We start from the raw sequence: 20,550 nt of genomic DNA on the forward strand, positions 1-20,550 counted from the left end.
TCATATGTAACTGTTAATGGAGTAAATAGTACAATATTTATCTCCAAAATGTAGAATAGTAGAAGTATAAAGTAGCTAAAAATGGAAATACACAAAGCACAAGTAGCCTACTTCAAAATTGTATTTAAGTACAGTAATAAATGAGCAGGCTATTGAACAGCTTATAGGCTACACATTCATAGACCACCTAATTTTCATACTGTTGTTTAAATGCTTCTGTTACCCCCCTTTCGTTATTGTTGTATTAAGAAATATAGCCTCGTTTTTGGTTTTCTATCTATCGTTTTATTTAATGGGTATTTTTTTTTTTTTATGATTCTAGAGTAATACGTTGAACCTTGAGCCAGATATAATACTGAGGTGGAAAAATTAAATAATTGTGAGAAAAGTACTATATTTTTCTGTCAAACTGTGACCCAAAAATTCTTTGCCAAGGGGCCCCTACAGCCCCAAAGCTGATTTTCTGTATCACGTTTGAAACGTTGGTGTTTGCTATACACAAAAAAGGGGCAAAATAATGTAATGAATCCACAACTGTGCACACTTTTATTAACCCATGCCAATTGTTGGTGATTTTTTAACTGTACACACCTGACATAGTGTAAATGTGTTATGTAAGGTATATTTAATCAATGTATGCATTGGCAGCAGGACAGCCATCAGCTAATGCAATTATTCAACAGGCTGACAGAAAACTTTATAAAACCTTAGAGAAGACAGCACATTTAGTTTTTAATCACTTTTTCATTCACAGTGATCTCAGTTCTACATTTCCAAATAAACCACTAGAGGGAACTCTGCATCAGTATATCATTAATGAAAGAGCAACACATATGCAGTACAGTGAGTAAGGATTGTTGTAAATGGTGGTATTCTATAAATAACAGTCAAAATGTAGTTGGTCCCATAACTACAGGGTAAATAGCAAACACAGTGGTCAAAAGAATATCTCCATTAAAATATAGATACAAAAAAAACAACACAATTTGTGTTTTATATTCTCTAAAATTTCATGTGACAACCCACTTTTTCATGACTCTATATCAATACCTGCTATATAAAGGAGAACTTTTTTTTCCTATTAAAGTTTCTTGTTAAAGAAACCTGGCCCAAACACCACCCCGATCACGCAGGTGATTACAAACAGCACCCAGAAGGTGACAGCCAGCAGCTGCACACAGAACAGCGTCTTCTTGCTCTGCTCTATGACTTCCTCATCACCCACCAGGCCTGGTGCTGTGCCATACGGCCTGCCCGGGTGCATCTGCTGCACTCGCAGGCTGACAGTGGGCAGGATGATGAAGCGGGTGTCTCTGCTGTCGCCCTCCACAGAGAGCACCACTCTCCGGTTGACAGTAGCTAGGCGTGTTGCCTTGGTCACAGGCAGGCGGAAGGCCACATGGGGTAGCCTGGCCAGGATGCGGGAGTTGCAGGGTAACGAGAGGGCATTCCCGGTCTCCAGGGGGGTAAGGTGGCGGCAGAGGGGGCAGGGGATAGCTGGTGGGCTGCGGTGGTTGGGGGGCTCGCAGGGGCAGAGCTGGATCCTCTGGAGGCACTCGGTGCAAAAAACATGGAGACACTGCAGCATCCGTGGGTGTTTGTTGTACTGGTTATACTCCTGGTAGCAGATGGGACACTCCACATCCATGGGCTCCCCAGGGGTGGTGCTGAGGCAGGTTGCTGCAGCAGCTGGGTCCTCCTGCTGGGTAGCTGGGACAACATCCATGGTGGGAGGGAGGGTGAGTGGATGGAGTTGGCTTGGGTGCTCAGTGATGGCAAGATGCAACTTGTAGAAGAATCAGAAGATGGTAAAATCTGTAAAGAAAAAACAACTTCAACTAAGATTAAGAGAACCCCAGAGGATTATGTGGCTTTTAAATGCCAGGATATGCTCTCCCTGGGATGCAGCTTTGTTTCTTCTAAGTTTTATGAACAGATTCCACAACCCATAAGTCATAGCATTCATCCATTTAACCACTCAGCCCTCCACCGTCTAACAATTCCCCCCTCCCACCTACCCACAATCACCCTGAGTCCATAGTGTGTGCTGGCCTGCGCACTCAGAGCATTTCCAGGAAGCTACGGAATAAAGAAAACAAGCAAAGCAACAGTTGTGGAAAGAAGTAATAAGTCACAGTAATAATACTTTCTGCATGTTTGTGTGCACGTCCACTTCTGCACTCAGATGTGTTTGAGTCATTTAGAGGGTCACTCCACTGATTTTACTGGTGAACATTCGGTCTGAGAAAACAGTTGTATATTTGGCTCTATATACAGTGGCTCTTTCTAATATATGAGAAAATAACCTTGATGATGATGTTATCAGGGTTATGTTAGCTTAAGACTTTCAAGAATTTTAAGAAGTAAGTTTGTGTTACAAACTGACAGCATGGACTTTGAAAAATGTGAGCATTTGCAAGGAGGGTCTGACAAAACACACTATTGAGTTGCATCATGGGAAATGTAGGATCCAATTGGTAGCTTGACCTATTCCTGAGACTAAAAGTGTTCATTCAGTGTCATTTTCTTAAGTTTCGAGTTTGACCATTCAATTTTAAATGTGTTTCTTGTAAGTGTGCCAACTTCATGTAGCCTAAGTGCAATACTAAGTAGTTGGAGTAGTAGCCCTTTAACACTAATAATAAATGTAAATTGCTGAGTCTGGCAGCCAAAGATTTAAAATATGTGTGAAAGTCAAATGTTGCAGGTGTATATATATATATATATATATATATATATATATATATAGGGGAATATGCTTAATCACTTTCTTGAAAGGATTTATGAAAGATGGATGTGAAAGAGATGAAAGGATCTAAGGCTACAGCCCCAAATCCACCTACCAGCATGTCTAAAGCTCACAACTTGTTTTTATTCTTCAGTTTTTGTACATATTAGGCTCTGTTTCCCTCTATTTCCAGTCTTTATGCTAAGCTAACTTGCTGCTGGCTTTTTATGAAACAAAGCATTTGATTTGCTTTGCTTTACAGACACTTTTTTTGCTCATATGGGACCACTACAAGGCAACCCAAGTTCATGGGTGGATTGTTGCTTAGCAGATGGGGTCTCCTTTGAATTGGTCCATGGTAACACATACCCTGAAACCTTTTCTTCCATAGGTCTACTACACATTCATAAAATCCAAGCGGGGTTCAAATAGAATTTACACCAACAGAATTTTACACAACAATAAACATTTTTACAACGACAAACAAGTTGTGAAAGGGAAATGTTGAAGCCAGCACTGGATAATGAGCCCTCTTGTATCAATGTAGCCCAGGTTCAGTGAGATTATATTGAGAGAAACTGGCAGTGATCCATCTTTACACCTATGAAGTAGATAAGAGAGACACTTACCCACCGCACACTCCTTTGATCAGAGGACACTGCCTCTGACCCCAGTACTTCCCCTCTCACAATTCATACTTCTTCTCATGTTGGTACAGGTCTTATCCTGGCAGAGTGTCTTCCTCCCTCTTATCTGTGCACATTTAAGTTTCTATCTTAATATCCTGTATCTACTTGGCTGAAGCTTGGCTTACTGGCAACCTCCCGTTTTTCGCTCCGTCTCACCTGATTTTACTCGTCTCGTCTCATCTCTGTCTAGTCCCCCTTGAGGCATCTCTATGGTTTGCTGAGCAGTAATTAAACCCTTGGTGATGTGAAGGTAACCAGGACACACAAGACAGAAAATGACAGATTCGTAGTCTACCTACTCTACTCACGTATTACCAGTATGTTATTATGCTTCAACACAGTCAGCATGTAGGAGTTTTAAAATAGCAGTGTGTGGATTAGGGTGTAACAACCTTCCAGTTTTCTAATTTACATTAATAGTCAGTTGTTTAAGTTGATACTATTAAACATTTATTTTACATAATTGAAAATCATCTCACAGTCTAGTGGATGTCAATTAGAAAAATAAAAGTAAAAGTAAGTTGTTCAGAGCATGGTGTAAACAGGTGAATTATTGACAGATAAATTACATAACATGACTCATAACCTGTAATACTGTATCTGTTACACCCACCATATTTACAGATTTCCTTGTAACCAGCTTGTCCTGTACAGACGTGCTTGACGCCTATTCTGCTATTTTCAGTTTGTGATCAAAACATAGTTATCTAATTGGGAGACGGTTTGGGACAACATTTTCCATTGTTCCAAGAACCCAAATCATCAGCATATCCACTTCAACATATGTCATAGGACATACTGGACTCCTCAGAAGAGATGCGTCTCTAAAGTCATTCCCACTCCCTATTGCACGTTCTGTCAACCTGAACAAACTGGAACTTTCCTGCACATGGTCTGGGAGTGTGAACAAGTGCATGAGTTCTGGAATAAAACAACATCAATAATATCTGATGTGATAGGATGTTGGATTCCTACTGACCAGATTGTTTTGTTGCTTAATGATGACTCTAAATCACACCTGCTTGGGAGACAGAGGAAAATTTGGCTAGCCAGCTCAACCACAACCAAGAAAATGATAGCTCAGCACTGGCTCCCCCCCCACTCGCTTTGTATAAAACAGTGGTTGGCGTATTTTCTGGACATAGTTATGCTTGAGCTCTCTACAGCAAGGATTAACAAAGCCAAATCATTGACTATAGATCTATGGAAAAACGCAGCAGCACAAGAATTAGAGGAGAGTGACTAGGCAAGGTGTGATTTCTGTTTTTGTTTGTTTGTTTTGTTTTCCTCGAGACCGCAGGGGGTGGGAGAGGGTTTTTGTTCTTGTTCAATTGTGTTTGTCTGTTCAAAAATATAAAAATAATAAAAAGTTGATCTAAAAAAAAAAAAAGAAAAACATAGTTATCAAGTTGACTTTTACTAAGAGATTTAGAATTAATGGTATACTTGGTAAAAAGGACTGTGTTTCGTTTGAGTTCTTCTGTGGGCACTTTACTCCAAAGCCTGATGCTGTGAAAACTTTGTGACAGATCTTTAAGTCTTTAGCAAGAACTTACTAAAAAAGAATAGACCAGACACAGGGTAGAATGATAATTGAATGTTCCTATGTGGGTTGAGAAAGTTTTACAACCACCAGACTTAACAACATATTTTACTTTGTCAAATGTCCCTGAAAAGCTAACATTTGGCAGTTTTCACCACAACAGTGATTTGCAGCTTACACACATCTGACTTTATTTTTCTAAAGGATTACGTTTACATTTGATTGAAGAAAAAAAAAAAAAAAAATGGAGCGGTGACTGGATATTGTCCCCCATCAACGCTTTGTTTTGCAGCCAGTATAGACAGTAGGAACAATTACAGCAATAACCATTAAGGTCATTAAAGCCTTTAAAGTTGATGATCCCTATACAATTCTAGATTTGTACTCTAATTTTCAAACTGAAAGTGACATGTTGTGCTTATTGTTTGGGGTTGTCCCACCCTACAGGACACACACAATACATTCAGAAATCCATAGCATAAAAGCTGCTTAGCTTGTTAGTGTTTGCTAACAGTAGGCCTATATCACTCATTGCACTGCATTTAATCCAAGTATAAGTCCAGCCAAAACAACCTTACACTTGGAAGCACTGACTGAACTCATATTTCGACAATAAGAAAACAAATATCCTGCTATAGCCTAACTATAGAAAGAATACTACATAACATTTATTTTTAGATAGATAATCTTGCTAAAGAGTCAAGTAATTTCCCTTTGAATATTCTAAGTTTTTCGGAAATGTTTTCTTTTACTGCCATCAGGTTAAAAAAAAAAAAAAAAAAAAAAAAAAAAAAAACATTTACAGTAAGTTCAATGCTGAAGGCAAAAACCGGGAAGGCCTAAAAAAAAAAAAATTAACAATACGACAATTGAGACACACACAAAGAAAAATAAGATGTAGTTAAGCCCAGTTGACCAACAGAATTGGGCTATAATATAAGAAAGAAAATAGTCTTATTAATGCTGGGAATATTCACAATCCATGCATTTTAACACCAGAGCATTTGGAAATGCCTGCACACACGTTGTTCAATCCATAGCTTTTGGAGGTTTGGTGCATTCAATGAGTTCAGATAAACAAGCTTTGTATTTCCCGTCAAAATAACTCAACCAAATGGAGTCTATCAGCCTGAAGCACTCCCTGCTCCCCCCTCCTCACTAATGGCTATGTGACTCTGAAACACTTGTCTTCTGGAACTGGAGACATTTCCTTTTAAATATTCTATATAAGTTTTTGGGAAATGTTTTCTTTTACTGCCTTCAGGTTAAAAGCACATTTACAGTAAGTTCAATGCTGAGGGCAAAAACCGGGAAGGCCTACAAGAAATTAACAATATGACAATTGTACAACACACACACACACACACACACACACACACACTTCTTGTGATTGTTGGCCAAGATTTTAGCGGAAATCACCATGAAAGGAGGTCATGCTGGAACAACTGATAGGAGGAGTATTGTTTGGGGATTACCATGGAGAGGAGAGTTGCTGACGTCACGACACACACACACACACACACACACACACACCCTGGAGTGTGAGAGCGAAGGGAAGGGTTTAGTTCTGAAACAAGTTCAAGTTAGATTAGGTAGGAGGAATCCTGGAAAGCCTTCACATTTTTCACTTTAAAATTTAAGATTTTGGGCCTAAATAAGGCATCTAAAAGCAAACACCCAATTCCATTTAATAGGCCTAATAATCAATAGAATTATTGAAATGTCTTGCATCAACCTGTACCTGGGCTGTGATTTTGTCCTGTAGGCTATACACAGCACTCATTGTGTGACTTTAAGTGGGAAAACACAGCTTTTTGTCCCATACACAAAATAGGCGATACATGAGGTTTTAGGTTTCATTGCATCACTAGTAGTCTATTTGGAGCTTGATGACTCATGGCCTACGTTTATTTGGCTCAAATCCACTAGGCCTACACTGTCTGTCTGCCCTCCCACACACTCCCCCACACCCTGTTATAAGTCTGGACATCTCACCTCGTCATTCAAACCAAGCCCGGATCAGAAAGCAGGATGTACACAGAGCATGAGTGCGGAATTTGTTACCGGACCTACAACGCAGGTCGGCGGTGTCCCCGGGAGCTCCACTGCAAACACAGCTTCTGTGAGAGCTGCCTGCTGGCCCTTTCACGACCCCTGGGGCCCGATGAGGTACGTCTGGGAGCTGACAGATTCATCGTCTGCCCGCTGTGCCGACACACTACATCCATCTCCGGAGAGGGGAAGCTGAGAGCCGAGCTGAGGGTGGATGAGTTCGTCCTGGAGCGGCTGCTAGCCTCGGGAGTCCTTTACCAAGAAGAGGAGGACGACGACCCGGAGGAAGACGAGAGTCGCGTTCAAGACGGTTGTGACGACACCGAGGAGCCGACGCTTCCCGAAACTCCCGCCGAAGACAACGACTTCTCCACGGGCTCCAGAGGTGGGAGGCTCCGGCGGTCTTGTAGGAAAGTTTGGCGGTTGATTAGCGGGAAGAGCTCACTGCGGAGGGGCGGAGAAAGTAAGTAAACAGCGGATTGTGGCTCATAATTAGTTTTTCAATTTGTAATGTTGTTGGCTAAGTAAACAGCCGTGAGAGGGACAAAACATTAGGAGGCTACCCTTAAAGGGGCAAGCATAAATACATTTGATGAAAATTATTCATTGCTATTTTTTATGTATCTAGACTAAAATAACACATGATCTTTATTTTCTAAGTTACACTCTGTATCTCCCGAGATACATTGCCCATTTACGGTAACATTTTGCGTTGTATTATTTTTTATTATAGTTCATATGCCAACTTTTAAAACATTTCATAAACAATTAACTAGGCTACATTATTTCATGTTATCCATAGCCTACAACATTAGAAAACAATAGGAAAAAACAGAACTTTATCTCCCAAGATGCATTGCTCATGTAGGGTATACATTTAACACTTCATAACTTTTTAAACAGTTCATGTGCCGATTTTTTTAATTCTACCATCTTCACTGTGGTGCCCCACACCAGATATATTCTATGGGCAATGGAAGCTGTTTCTTGTACTGTAGAAACTGCTGACAGAAATTCCCTGAAAACATGTGTACACTGGTGAATTCATCAATAATACACATTTGAGAGTAAAATAAAAAGTAATCAATGTTGCACACCTTTATCCTATTCAATATCTGTAGAGAACAGGCATCAAAACATAAGTATATCTGTGAGTGATCAGCCATGTTAAATACCCTTATATGGGCAATGTATCCCCCAGGATACAGGCATCCAATGAAGTTGTGAGAAGATAATTTAAAAAATATCCACAAGAACATGTAAAACTATCTTAAAAAACTATTTTCTAAAACAAAATATCATAATCACGAACAATATAACACTAACCTCATGGCCAGTGTCTTTGTCCACATTATGCTGCCAATTTGGATTTTGATACAAATGTTTGGAATGATGGCATAAAGTCACATGACCTGATTACATGACACATCACCCAAGGGGGTAAAACCATAGACAGTATATAATGGACCCACAGATCCCATTGCTCTGGACTGAGACCAGTGAAGGATATCAGAAGCACTTTTCCGGTGAGCGCTGAGCGTTACTGTGCAGCCTCCAACTGAGAGAGACGCTCTCCATCACCGGAAAAGTGCTTCTGATAGACTTCACTGGTCTCCGTGGAAAACAACGGCGTCACATTGCCCATTTCTTTGACTGTCTATGCCGATCGCCCCATCAGTGTTTCTCATCAACTGCAACCACATAATGCCCCTCCCCCCATAGCTCCTCCCCCTACAGCCTGTTAAATGACTGTATCTCCCAAGATACAGAAACAGTTTGTAAATAGGGTTAGGTGGTAAAAAAGTAGGCTGCTCAGATCCTTAAGGCTTTATTTTAAAAATAGCCTAGTGGATAAATATTGTTCTAATGTGTCCTGTTTTCCTTTACCAGACAGTATGACCAATGATGACATGAGGAACCTCGCCATGATGTCCTGCTACATGTTTTAAGGGGTCCACAACTTCAGATACCCTGGATAATGTGATATGACTATATTTATTTTCAATGGTTCTGACTCGCAACTATGGACTGATGATGATGATGATGATGATGATGATACCTTGATGGCAAGATATACACAGTCAACAATGATTTAAGCCAGCTTTTCAGTTGGATTGCTTGTTTAAAAGATTACCACTATGTAGCCTAGCTGTTGTACTCAAATGAGAAAAAAAAATGGAAAACTTGTGAATTCCCAAAGTGGCCATTTTTAGGCCTATTTATGCACTGATGTATGTAATAGTTAATATTTTTTATAAAATGTATTTTATTTTGAAATGTTGTTACATATTTAAAGGACAAATAAATGAGTTCTGGTTTCAACTTTCAATCTGGTTTTAAGCTTTTTTTTAATGGGAGTTTGGGATGGTGCTTTGGCTTTGCGGCCCTCTATCGGCCACAACCACACTATGCAAGTTTGCCAGATCGGGTAGCGGATCTGTAGTTCGAATGAGACATTACGACAGCGGTAATGGACAATTCCGCTTCCAACCTGTAGGGGGACCCAAGAGGAAAAGTGCTTTGGTGTTGCTTTAATAATGAATTGATAAGTGTGGTTGAATTAATACCAACTGCAAGACATTTGCCTTCATATTCAAATGAGCAGTGTGTGTTTTCATTGTTGCTGACTGACAAACGTAATTGGCTGGTGTGCAATAATTAAGGATAAAGATGGTTGCATTCTGATTAGGGGTGCAAGATATATCGACTCAATATCGTTATCACAATATCACGTAGCGCAATATTATATTGAAAGTGTTGCATGCAATATTTAGTTTATTTTGTGCAGCGCTGCGTCCCGTCCGTTGGCTGTGTGGCTTAGTTGTGTTCGATTTAAAACCAACTTGAAATGCTATAATGATCATGTTTCATTGGCCAGTTACCGTGCCACTTGTTCGGGTCCATTACGTGACAAACCCTATGGAGCGTACCACGTATGTGCATATTTCAACAATGACAGTGTAAGTGAAGAAATAGAGACAATAAAACAGAATGAATCAGAGAAGAGAAAGAAAAGTTGTGTCCTGTTCTCTTTATTTATTTATTTTATACTGTCCAACCAGTAAAACATGTCCTGTTCTGTAGACATGGTCTTTATTCATTTATTCATGTTGTACCTGTCCAATATGTCAGTTGAAATAACCCTTGTGTTGTAAGAAAACTTGTTTAATTTGTTATGAAACTATTTTGATGCGTTTTCCCGTAACTTTTGTAATTTTACATGTGTTTAAAAATATCAAAATTCATATTGATATCGTAATATTCATAATTGATATCGCAATATCACATTTTGTCAATATCGTGCAACCCTAATCTGATGCTGGACATTGGCTACTGGTGTGTGTGTGTTCTTGTTTAACTAAATTTGTGGGGTCCAAAAACCAGGAATACAATATACTTGTGGGGTCCGGACAGCTTTGTGGGGCCAAAATGCTGGACCCCACAAGTTCAAAGTGCTGTTTGAGCATTAAGACTTGGTTTTAGGATTAGGGTTAGAATTAGGTTATGGTTAGGGTGAGGGTAAGGTTAGGCATGTAGTTGTGATGGTTAAGGTTAGGGTAAGGGGCTAGGGAATGCATTATATCAATGACGGGTCCCCACAAAGATAGTGAGACGCACTATGTGCGTGTGTGAGAGAGAGAGAGAGAGAGAGAGAGAGAGAGAGAGAGAAGTACACTATATGTCATCCTGATTGGAAATGTATTGATATCGACCGTGCGTAATGTTTACTGTTTTAACGTATTAGCCTAAACAACATCACCGCACGTAACTGCTTGATGACTCATGGCCTATGTTTATTTGGCTCAAATCCACTACACTGTCTGTCTGCCCTCCTCTTCCTTCCACACACCTTGTTATTTGTCTGGACATCTCACCTCGTCATTCAAACCAAGCCCGGATCAGAAAGCAGGATGTACACAGAGCATGAGTACGGAATTTGTTACCGGACCTACAACGCAGGTCGGCGGTGTCCCCGGGAGCTCCACTGCAAACACAGCTTCTGTGAGAGCTGCCTGCTGGCCCTTTCACGACCCCCTGGGGCCCGATGAGGCACGTCTGGGAGCTGACAGATTCATCGTCTGCCCGCTGTGCCGACACACTACATCCATCTCCGGAGAGGGGAAGCTGAGAGCCGAGCTGAGGGTGGATGAGTTCGTCCTGGAGCGGCTGCTAGCCTCGGGAGTCCTTTACCAAGAAGAGGAGGACGACGACCCGGAGGAAGACGAGAGTCGCGTTCAAGACGGTTGTGACGACACCGAGGAGCCGACGCTTCCCGAAACTCCCGCCGAAGACAACGACTTCTCCACGGGCTCCAGAGGTGGGAGGCTCCGGCGGTCTTGTAGGAAAGTTTGGCGGTTGATTAGCGGGAAGAGCTCACTGCGGAGGGGCGGAGAAAGTAAGTAAACAGCGGATTGTGGCTCATAATTAGTTTTTCAATTTGTAATGTTGTTGGCTAAGTAAACAGCCGTGAGAGGGACAAAACATTAGGAAGTTCTTAAAATGAAAAGTTTGTAAATAGGGTTTGGTGGTAAAAAAGTAGGCTGCTCAGATCCTTAAGGCTTTATTTTTAAAAATAGCCTAGTGGATAAATATTGTTCTAATGTGTCCGGTTTTCCTTTACCAGACAGTATGACCAATGATGACAATGAGGAACCTCGCCATGATGTCCCTGCTCAACATGTTTATAAGGGGTCCACAACTTCAGATACCCTGGATAATGTGATATGACTATATTTATTTTCAATGGTTCTGACTCGCAACTATGGACTGATGATGATGATGATGATGATGATGATACCTTGATGGCAAGATATACACAGTCAACAATGATTTAAGCCAGCTTTTCAGTTGGATTGCTTGTTTAAAAGATTACCACTATGTAGCCTAGCTGTTGTACTCAAATGAGAAAAAAAAATGGAAAACTTGTGAATTCCCAAAGTGGCCATTTTTAGGCCTATTTATGCACTGATGTATGTAATAGTTAATATTTTTTATAAAATGTATTTTATTTTGAAATGTTGTTACATATTTAAAGGACAAATAAATGAGTTCTGGTTTCAACTTTCAATCTGGTTTTAAGCTTTTTTTTTTTAATGGGAGTTTGGGTGGTGCTTTGGCTTTGCGGCCCTCTATCGGCCACAACCACACTATGCAAGTTTGCCAGATCGGGTAGCGGATCTGTAGTTCGAATGAGACATTACGACAGCGGTAATGGACAATTCCGCTTCCAACCTGTAGGGGGACCCAAGAGGAAAAGTGCTTTGGTGTTGCTTTAATAATGAATTGATAAGTGTGGTTGAATTAATACCAACTGCAAGACATTTGCCTTCATATTCAAATGAGCAGTGTGTGTTTTCATTGTTGCTGACTGACAAACGTAATTGGCTGGTGTGCAATAATTAAGGATAAAGATGGTTGCATTCTGATTAGGGGTGCAAGATATATCGACTCAATATCGTTATCACAATATCACGTAGCGCAATATTATATTGAAAGTGTTGCATGCAATATTTAGTTTATTTTGTGCAGCGCTGCGTCCCGTCCGTTGGCTGTGTGGCTTAGTTGTGTTCGATTTAAAACCAACTTGAAATGCTATAATGATCATGTTTCATTGGCCAGTTACCGTGCCACTTGTTCGGGTCCATTACGTGACAAACCCTATGGAGCGTACCACGTATGTGCATATTTCAACAATGACAGTGTAAGTGAAGAAATAGAGACAATAAAACAGAATGAATCAGAGAAGAGAAAGAAAAGTTGTGTCCTGTTCTCTTTATTTATTTATTTTATACTGTCCAACCAGTAAAACATGTCCTGTTCTGTAGACATGGTCTTTATTCATTTATTCATGTTGTACCTGTCCAATATGTCAGTTGAAATAACCCTTGTGTTGTAAGAAAACTTGTTTAATTTGTTATGAAACTATTTTGATGCGTTTTCCCGTAACTTTTGTAATTTTACATGTGTTTAAAAATATCAAAATTCATATTGATATCGTAATATTCATAATTGATATCGCAATATCACATTTTGTCAATATCGTGCAACCCTAATCTGATGCTGGACATTGGCTACTGGTGTGTGTGTGTTCTTGTTTAACTAAATTTGTGGGGTCCAAAAACCAGGAATACAATATACTTGTGGGGTCCGGACAGCTTTGTGGGGCCAAAATGCTGGACCCCACAAGTTCAAAGTGCTGTTTGAGCATTAAGACTTGGTTTTAGGATTAGGGTTAGAATTAGGTTATGGTTAGGGTGAGGGTAAGGTTAGGCATGTAGTTGTGATGGTTAAGGTTAGGGTAAGGGGCTAGGGAATGCATTATATCAATGACGGGTCCCCACAAAGATAGTGAGACGCACTATGTGCGTGTATGTGTGTGAGAGAGAGAGAGAGAGAGAGAGAGAGAGAGAGACTGTGAGAGTAGTACACTATATGTCATCCTGATTGGAAATGTATTGATATCGACCGTGCGTAATGTTTACTGTTTTAACGTATTAGCCTAAACAACATCACCGCACGTAACTGCTTGATGACTCATGGCCTATGTTTATTTGGCTCAAATCCACTACACTGTCTGTCTGCCCTCCTCTTCCTTCCACACACCTTGTTATTTGTCTGGACATCTCACCTCGTCATTCAAACCAAGCCCGGATCAGAAAGCAGGATGTACACAGAGCATGAGTACGGAATTTGTTACCGGACCTACAACGCAGGTCGGCGGTGTCCCCGGGAGCTCCACTGCAAACACAGCTTCTGTGAGAGCTGCCTGCTGGCCCTTTCACGACCCCTGGGGCCCGATGAGGTACGTCTGGGAGCTGACAGATTCATCGTCTGCCCGCTGTGCCGACACACTACATCCATCTCCGGAGAGGGGAAGCTGAGAGCCGAGCTGAGGGTGGATGAGTTCGTCCTGGAGCGGCTGCTAGCCTCGGGAGTCCTTTACCAAGAAGAGGAGGACGACGACCCGGAGGAAGACGAGAGTCGCGTTCAAGACGGTTGTGACGACACCGAGGAGCCGACGCTTCCCGAAACTCCCGCCGAAGACAACGACTTCTCCACGGGCTCCAGAGGTGGGAGGCTCCGGCGGTCTTGTAGGAAAGTTTGGCGGTTGATTAGCGGGAAGAGCTCACTGCGGAGGGGCGGAGAAAGTAAGTAAACAGCGGATTGTGGCTCATAATTAGTTTTTCAATTTGTAATGTTGTTGGCTAAGTAAACAGCCGTGAGAGGGACAAAACATTAGGAAGTTCTTAAAATGAACAGTTTGTAAATAGGGTTTGGTGGTAAAAAGTAGGCTACTCAGATCCTTAAGGCTTTATTTTAAAAATAGTGGATAAATATTGTTCTAATGTGTCCGGTTTTCCTTTACCAGACAGTATGACCAATGATGACAATGAGGAACCTCGCCATGATGTCCCCTCAACTTGTTATAAGGGGTCCACAACTTCAGATACCCTGGATAATGTGATATGACTATATTTATTTTCAATGGTTCTCCTTCGCAACTATGGACTGATGATGATGATGATGATGATGATACCTTGATGGCAAGATATACACAGTCAACAATGATTTAAGCCAGCTTTTCAGTCGGATTGAAAGTGGCCAAAGTGGCCATTTTTAGGCCTATTTATGCACTAATGTATGTGATAGTTAAGATTTTTATAAATGTATTTTATTTTGAAATATTGTTACATATTGAAGGACATATAAATAAGTTCTGGTTTCAACTTACTTTGAAGCTTTTTTTTAATGGGAGTTTGAGTGAGTCAGTGTGTGCATTTAAACAAAATTTAAACAATGGCCTAGCTTTGGCCTGTGTTTGCGCAAAAATACAGTTAAAATAACACATTGCATGAAGTCTCTAGGCCTAAGCAGACTTGACTACGTAAAAGCAGACTTTTAAAGAAAATCCAGGAGGAGGCAAAAGTGGTAGAGAAAGATTATTACTGTAAACTGAGGGAAAGAGATGGAATATTTAAAAGAAATAAAAATAAAAAATAAAGTGTTTTGCATGAAATAGGCCAAAATGGGAAACTACCCTTCACAGACTGTTCTAGGAAGAGGGTTAACTGAGCCCAGGTGAACAGCATTGCATCCAATCCGACTCACAACCAGCAGCAGAGTGTCAACGCTCAATTGACAAGTAAGACACAAGGACTGACAACACTACTTTTTTAAAAGGTATTTTTGACAATCATACAAACCCTGGGAGAAAGCTGTCCATCATGTCAGGAAATTCTGCTCTCTACTCAAGGTAAATATCAAGTTTATGAGCTTTTTGCACATGTAATCATAACATTTGAAAAGAGTAGGTGATTCGTTTTGATTGACAGCTTTAAGATTCCCATAAATTACAAAAATACTCCTGAGTAAGTGTTTTTTTTTCTTTTCTTCTGCAGACCCTTGTTTGTCTTTGCGCTGGTCTATGCAGCTGTCATGTCGTTTATCAAGTGTTCAGATGCTGCTGCAAGAGGTGAGCACAAACGGGCCACTATCTGCCAGGCCAATGTTCTAGCGTCTGCAGTTTTGGTGAGCTAATGCTCATCTTGATGGCTCTCTGAAAAAAATGTAATGAGGCACGTGTTGGCTGATTGGGTTAGGTGGAGCTAGGATTAAGCTTTCTCTTGGCAATTTGTCACAAATGTAGAGAGATAAGGATTTTATTTTTATAGAGAGATTTATAGAAACTTATGTAAACAAATTTTAGAAAAGGTATTTGATCTTTAGGCATAGTAATTTCAGGTTATTTATTCATTTAACTAAAATGAGGGTATACAATGACCATACAATATTAAAATGTCACACATACAGTATGTGCCTGTATGACAGCATTAGAAAGAATACATTTTGTCTTATGTCCCCATTCTTTTCCACCTTCAGCCAGTCCCATAACAACCCAAGTGGACAATGGAGTGAAGCACATTGTCCTGAGACGACTGTATACTCCATACAGTCAACATCCCTTCTTTACTGGTCTGCCATTAACCAAAACTGGACTCCAAACTGGAACTAATGTTGAAACTGATACCAGAGGGAATGATAGAGAAGCCTTGTCAATCATTGACCATCAAACAAACCCTCTAGGATTTACAGAAGGTAGCTTTAGTTACAATCAGTACAGCCCAAATAACAGACTGTCCCGAGCAGAAACGACTAGGACTTTAGTACAGAGTGGAGTAAGGCCAGCACACAGCTCCCAACCGCTCTCTGGAAATTCTTATAATTCATACCCAGTGATCACTAGGAAAGCATCTCACAAAGAAGCTGCCAGTCCCTTTCAACAGAGCTCCAGTCCTCCACAGGTTTGGGACCCCAAAGATGCTCAGAAATCCTACATCAAAGAAAAGGTTCCCAGAAATGACTCTCCTCCTCTTTTTTCATTCCTGACTGGTAGATATTGGAGTACTTCACTGCCAACTTCAAGAGGGCATTACAGCGGCTTTACAGTGACAAATGAGCTCGCTGCAGCTGGGGCGCAAAGTACATCTACTGGGATTCAATCAAGCAAATTTCTCAGCTCCCTAAGCCAAACTGCTTCTCGTGCATCATCAATCAGCAACAGCTTAGATGCCTCTGCTATTAAAAGCATCCCCAGGCCAGAAAAACTGACAACATCCATCACAGATTTTTCCCAGGGGTTTCACTCGGTGAGCAGCAGTGAGACACCAAGACACAAAAAGGTCAAGTCATATCTGCTAAAGGGCTCCCAGAACTCTTTTGGTGGACATGAGACCGTTCATACAGTCACTGGTGATGGATCCAGTGCTTTTTCCACAACACCACATAAGCAAAGGGCCTCTAATGCACAAGTTTACAGCAGGGTTTCTTCAAATATTAAACAATTACAACAGTCAGAAAGAAAAGATCCAACAAAGAAAGTACAGCATCTCTCTAAAAATTCCAATCCCCTGACCAACTCTCAACGATACAGCTTTGACAAAGGAAAGGACTATAAAATTGCAAAAAGGCATATATATCCCTCTTTATCACCAAAGTTTAGCTTTGGCCAGAGAGAAGCATCTACTACACCAGCAGAAATTGAGAGGACACCCACAGATAATTTCTCAGATATCATTCCAACGAAAACTTGGCCTTCTCCAAGGCCATTCACATCAGGATTCGAGGAAGCCCGTCCTCTGCTACATGAAAGTGATGCCGGTATGGACAGCAACCCAGATCACAGACAGTTTAGAATCTACAAAAGAATATATGGTCTCAAAGGATTTGGCACTCGACCACTCGAGGGAGCCAAAACTTTAGTTAGTGAGCCAGACATGTCTGCCAGAGTCCAGCAGGGATTTGAAGGTTTTAAACATAGAGGCTCACAGATCTGGCAACTGAAAAGCAGCCATTCCACAATGAGCCGAAATGAGGTAAGAAGTGAAGACCTTAAACCACTTTTAACGACGGCAGGAAGTACTGAATCGGTCACCAGATTTACACCTGACGTATACAAAAATAGACACAAAATCTATACCTTCTTAGGCTTTGGCCCTCTTCAAAACAGCATTGCTAAAAACAATGCACACAAACAAAATCCAACATCACCAAGTCCCAGAATTTCCTCAGCTATTCTCAGATCAGCAGGGAAACCCACAATTGAATCCAGCCCAAAATCTGAGCCAAGATCACCCAACGAAACCAAATCTGTTGCAACGGAGGCGAGCATGCTCAACAGTTCCACCAGCCGCATCGTGAGAGGCAATGGCAAAAAGCTCAATGAATATACTCTCACCAAAGACACTGGAAATGCAGCCATAGTCAGGCTGCCTAAGAGGCCTGCCAGGGTCATAGCTATCACATACGCTGATATTCTTGGCAGTGCCTCGTTCAGTGGTGTCACAGCTACAACCCAGACACCAATCACACCGGCTGATAAGGACTATTTGACAGCTACAACCAAGCAAAAAGAAGGGGCGGGTCATTGGACCTTAAACTCTGAGGATGCTGTGCTTAGTAGCGGCAACACGAGCAGAGGTCCTGCAGCACATGCTAAAGATGAGGTAGATTTCAGTAGTGTTGAGGAAAACAAGTTGGGTGTTGGTAGTGAAGAAGTTGACAATGGCATGAAAACATCAGATTTTTTTCTGGATAACGAAGGAAGTGGAAGTGGGGCTTTTGACATGTCTGATGTTTTGTCAACTGATACCAGTCAGGGGCATAGTGAGGATTCACTTGAACTAGATTATCTACGAATATCAACGTGTAATATCTCCTTCAAGTCAATGAATCTGTCCCATACTGAGAAATGAGAGAAACTTGTTGAATTGTCATCTGGTTGGAAAAATCCCAATAAAAGTTGGAAAAGTACTTAAGTGATTTTGTTCTTGTGCAAACAATGGCAGTTAGGAATTCTTTAGCAAAATGACTGAATTCATTTTTTTTTTTTTTAATACGTTTCACCCATTTCTACTGTATGTAAGGTAAGAAAAATCTTAGTGTTTGGTAACACATTTGATAATTATCCAAATGTGTCTCAAAATCATTATGTTAATAAATAATAGTTAGTCTTGGGTGTAATTTTGTTTACAGGAATAGTTAACAGTTAATAGTTTGCGACCGGTAACTTCCTGGAGTCTGTACTGGTTGCCTGGCAACAGGTCCAGGCAAAGAACAGTAACATGTTGTCCAGAATTTATTAGAGCCCAAATGATTACATTATTACTCAATTATTCGATGAAGAGACAATTAAACGGCAACTATGGCAACTGGTGCCTACTTCTTGAATGTGAAAAGTTTCTGCTTTAAGTAATACCATATAACAGTAAACTCAATATCTGTGAGTTTTGGGCTGTTTGTTGGACAACACAAGACATCTCAAGACATTGGCTTTTCAAATTCTTTTCAGAGATTGGCTTACCCATTCCCAAATTCATTGCGGTAAAAGAGACACTCATCTGGCAAGACAAGCAAATGCTTACAAGAAAAGCTGGGAATTATTTAAAAATACCTTAACTCATGACCATTACAATAACAACCTCCAGTCTTCTCTCCTGGGAGTAGCCTTATCATGAGTGGAAAAATCGATACGTATGTCAAACATGGATTTCTGAGGATAATTTTTGTCTCATTTGGCAAATTATTTGCATAATGTAATGTCAAGTATGAAGAAGGAAAGCATATGTCATACTTGAGGCTTTTTTATAAAGTACTTGTACTCCCATTCCTTGTGTCCTCATTCCCAGGCAGGCAGTGGCTATTCAGTGTGCTGACACAGATTTTCCACCTCCTGTTTCGAGCTTACAAGGAGGGTTTCAGCTGCTGGTCTCTGGGTTTACACACTATGAGATGGAAAAACCTGATCTTCCCCTTTGTTAGAAAGTCTTCCCGTGACTCTGCCAAACCAGTAATAAGTATACCAAGAGTAATTGAAGAAAACAAGTAATTGTGTGGTCTGTTTGTATTGATTTGAGCCATAAAGGAAATGCTGTAATTTAACTTATTTGTTAGTTTCAATCTCTTATCTAAATTTTTGTTGGCAACTGAATTGGCTATGGATTATACAGTAGTTATCTGCATCCACAGCAAGAGCAGATGGCAGATGTTCCTCTAGATGGCGGTACTCATCCATATTATTATCCCAAGTGCGTCCTCAACTATTGAATGTTGTTCTCATGCTTTGGTGTCCTTTTGGGCTACTACATAACTTTGAAGCACAAGGAGGATTAGATAAATTGCAGGATTATTGTCATAGATTTTGGTCTTCCTAAGCTTAAAAAAGCTTACAATTAAGAGTAAAATTTATGTTTTTGCTTCCACCCTTATCAATCAGTCAACCAAGCGTTCAGTTTCAAGGGCATTGGGTCCACACTTTGCCCACATCACAGCTCCTAACAGGCCCGTTCACACCATCTGACCCCTTTTCCCAGTCAGCCAACACCACATAAATACCAGTTCTACATTTGTCCTCAATCTACAAACTCAAAGGGGCCCCAAAGAGAAGAGAGGGTGGGAGGGTTTGAGGGATCTGTCAGTCAAAGTTAAACACATTGTACATTGGATTAACGCCCCCCTCTTACCACCACCATACCAATACCCGTGGAAAGTGGGACCTTCCACTTTCCCATAGAGGTGAGAGGTATTAATGTTTTGAGGTTTCCGCATGCTAGCATGTCAAGGCGTTGGCCTGCCGGCTTCTTCAAAGTTCCTCTCTTTCTGTGTTGCCTTTTGTGTATCTGAGTGTTTGTGCGTCTGGTTCACACACTCCCTTCCTTTCCAAGTGTGCGGGCTTGCCTATAATATTCCCTGTGTGTGTGCGCGTGTACGTGTGTTTATCACAGACAGTTTATCACAGTGTGGTGTTCTTTTGCAAAGCCCCCCCCCCCCTCTCCTACTGTGAGGGGAATTCTGTACCATGTGTCTGCGGTTTTCAGGGAGCTTTCAAGGGAGAAAAAAAAAAGCACAGAGGCCTCACAGTCCCCCCCACCACCACCACCACCACCACTACTACCTCCTCCTCCGTCCTCCCTTTCTAGTTTTCCTCACTCACTCCCTCACTCCATGTGGCACTTTTTTACAGTTTAAACCTCCCTTTTTCT

At 41.0% G+C, this 20,550-nt stretch overlaps 5 protein-coding genes across 7 annotated transcripts; 4 read left to right on the forward strand and 1 right to left on the reverse strand.

Annotated features, from left to right (window-relative positions):
- Window positions 1-107: 107 nt before the first annotated feature.
- Window positions 108-7,046, reverse strand: LOC144534342 (uncharacterized). 3 transcript variants are annotated; one of them, XM_078276225.1, is made up of 2 exons: window positions 6,956-7,046; window positions 108-1,815 (listed from the first exon to the last, which is right to left on the reverse strand). In XM_078276225.1, exon 2 carries the CDS (start codon window positions 1,724-1,726, stop codon window positions 1,082-1,084), a length of 645 nt encoding a protein of 214 aa, XP_078132351.1. In that variant the 5' UTR covers window positions 1,727-1,815; window positions 6,956-7,046; the 3' UTR covers window positions 108-1,081. The 3 variants fall into 3 exon arrangements, with proteins under 3 accessions (XP_078132351.1, XP_078132352.1, XP_078132353.1); XM_078276226.1 differs by lacking the exon at window positions 6,956-7,046 and adding an exon at window positions 3,358-3,703; XM_078276227.1 differs by lacking the exon at window positions 6,956-7,046 and adding an exon at window positions 2,019-2,188.
- LOC144534343 (uncharacterized) lies at window positions 6,992-9,341 on the forward strand. Its single transcript, XM_078276228.1, has 2 exons — window positions 6,992-7,475; window positions 8,903-9,341. Exons 1-2 carry the CDS (start codon window positions 6,992-6,994, stop codon window positions 8,959-8,961), a joined length of 543 nt encoding a protein of 180 aa, XP_078132354.1. The 3' UTR covers window positions 8,962-9,341.
- Window positions 9,342-10,879: 1,538 nt separating this feature from the next.
- LOC144534613 (uncharacterized) lies at window positions 10,880-11,740 on the forward strand. Its single transcript, XM_078276622.1, has 2 exons — window positions 10,880-11,408; window positions 11,637-11,740. The coding sequence occupies exons 1-2, from the start codon at window positions 10,937-10,939 to the stop codon at window positions 11,738-11,740; spliced, it is 576 nt and encodes a 191-aa protein (XP_078132748.1). The 5' UTR covers window positions 10,880-10,936.
- A 1,902-nt stretch (window positions 11,741-13,642) lies between these two features.
- On the forward strand, window positions 13,643-14,741 carry LOC144534340 (uncharacterized). The gene is made up of 2 exons (XM_078276222.1): window positions 13,643-14,160; window positions 14,382-14,741. Exons 1-2 carry the CDS (start codon window positions 13,677-13,679, stop codon window positions 14,480-14,482), a joined length of 585 nt encoding a protein of 194 aa, XP_078132348.1. The 5' UTR covers window positions 13,643-13,676; the 3' UTR covers window positions 14,483-14,741.
- Window positions 14,742-14,824: 83 nt separating this feature from the next.
- Window positions 14,825-19,868, forward strand: LOC144534614 (uncharacterized). The gene is made up of 5 exons (XM_078276623.1): window positions 14,825-15,266; window positions 15,412-15,485; window positions 15,893-18,175; window positions 19,198-19,358; window positions 19,785-19,868. Exons 1-5 carry the CDS (start codon window positions 15,238-15,240, stop codon window positions 19,866-19,868), a joined length of 2,631 nt encoding a protein of 876 aa, XP_078132749.1. The 5' UTR covers window positions 14,825-15,237.
- Window positions 19,869-20,550: the final 682 nt, after the last annotated feature.

This window comes from Sander vitreus, chromosome 19, assembly GCF_031162955.1.
Source record: "Sander vitreus isolate 19-12246 chromosome 19, sanVit1, whole genome shotgun sequence".
Lineage (NCBI taxonomy): Eukaryota > Metazoa > Chordata > Actinopteri > Perciformes > Percidae > Sander > Sander vitreus.

Excerpts from the sequence above, each read along its gene's own strand:
- LOC144534342 (XM_078276225.1), bottom strand. The coding sequence starts at position 1,726 with ATGGATGTTGTCCCAGCTACCCAGCAGGAGGACCCAGCTGCTGCAGCA.
- LOC144534343 (XM_078276228.1), top strand. The coding sequence starts at position 6,992 with ATGTACACAGAGCATGAGTGCGGAATTTGTTACCGGACCTACAACGCA. Across the intron at positions 7,476-8,902 it reads ACTGCGGAGGGGCGGAGAAA|ACAGTATGACCAATGATGAC; the intron begins GTAAGTAAACAG and ends TTCCTTTACCAG.
- LOC144534613 (XM_078276622.1), top strand. The coding sequence starts at position 10,937 with ATGAGTACGGAATTTGTTACCGGACCTACAACGCAGGTCGGCGGTGTC. Across the intron at positions 11,409-11,636 it reads ACTGCGGAGGGGCGGAGAAA|ACAGTATGACCAATGATGAC; the intron begins GTAAGTAAACAG and ends TTCCTTTACCAG.
- LOC144534340 (XM_078276222.1), top strand. The coding sequence starts at position 13,677 with ATGTACACAGAGCATGAGTACGGAATTTGTTACCGGACCTACAACGCA. Across the intron at positions 14,161-14,381 it reads ACTGCGGAGGGGCGGAGAAA|ACAGTATGACCAATGATGAC; the intron begins GTAAGTAAACAG and ends TTCCTTTACCAG.
- LOC144534614 (XM_078276623.1), top strand. The coding sequence starts at position 15,238 with ATGTCAGGAAATTCTGCTCTCTACTCAAG. Across the intron at positions 15,267-15,411 it reads AATTCTGCTCTCTACTCAAG|ACCCTTGTTTGTCTTTGCGC; the intron begins GTAAATATCAAG and ends TTTCTTCTGCAG. Across the intron at positions 19,359-19,784 it reads CCCGTGACTCTGCCAAACCA|TCAACCAAGCGTTCAGTTTC; the intron begins GTAATAAGTATA and ends CTTATCAATCAG.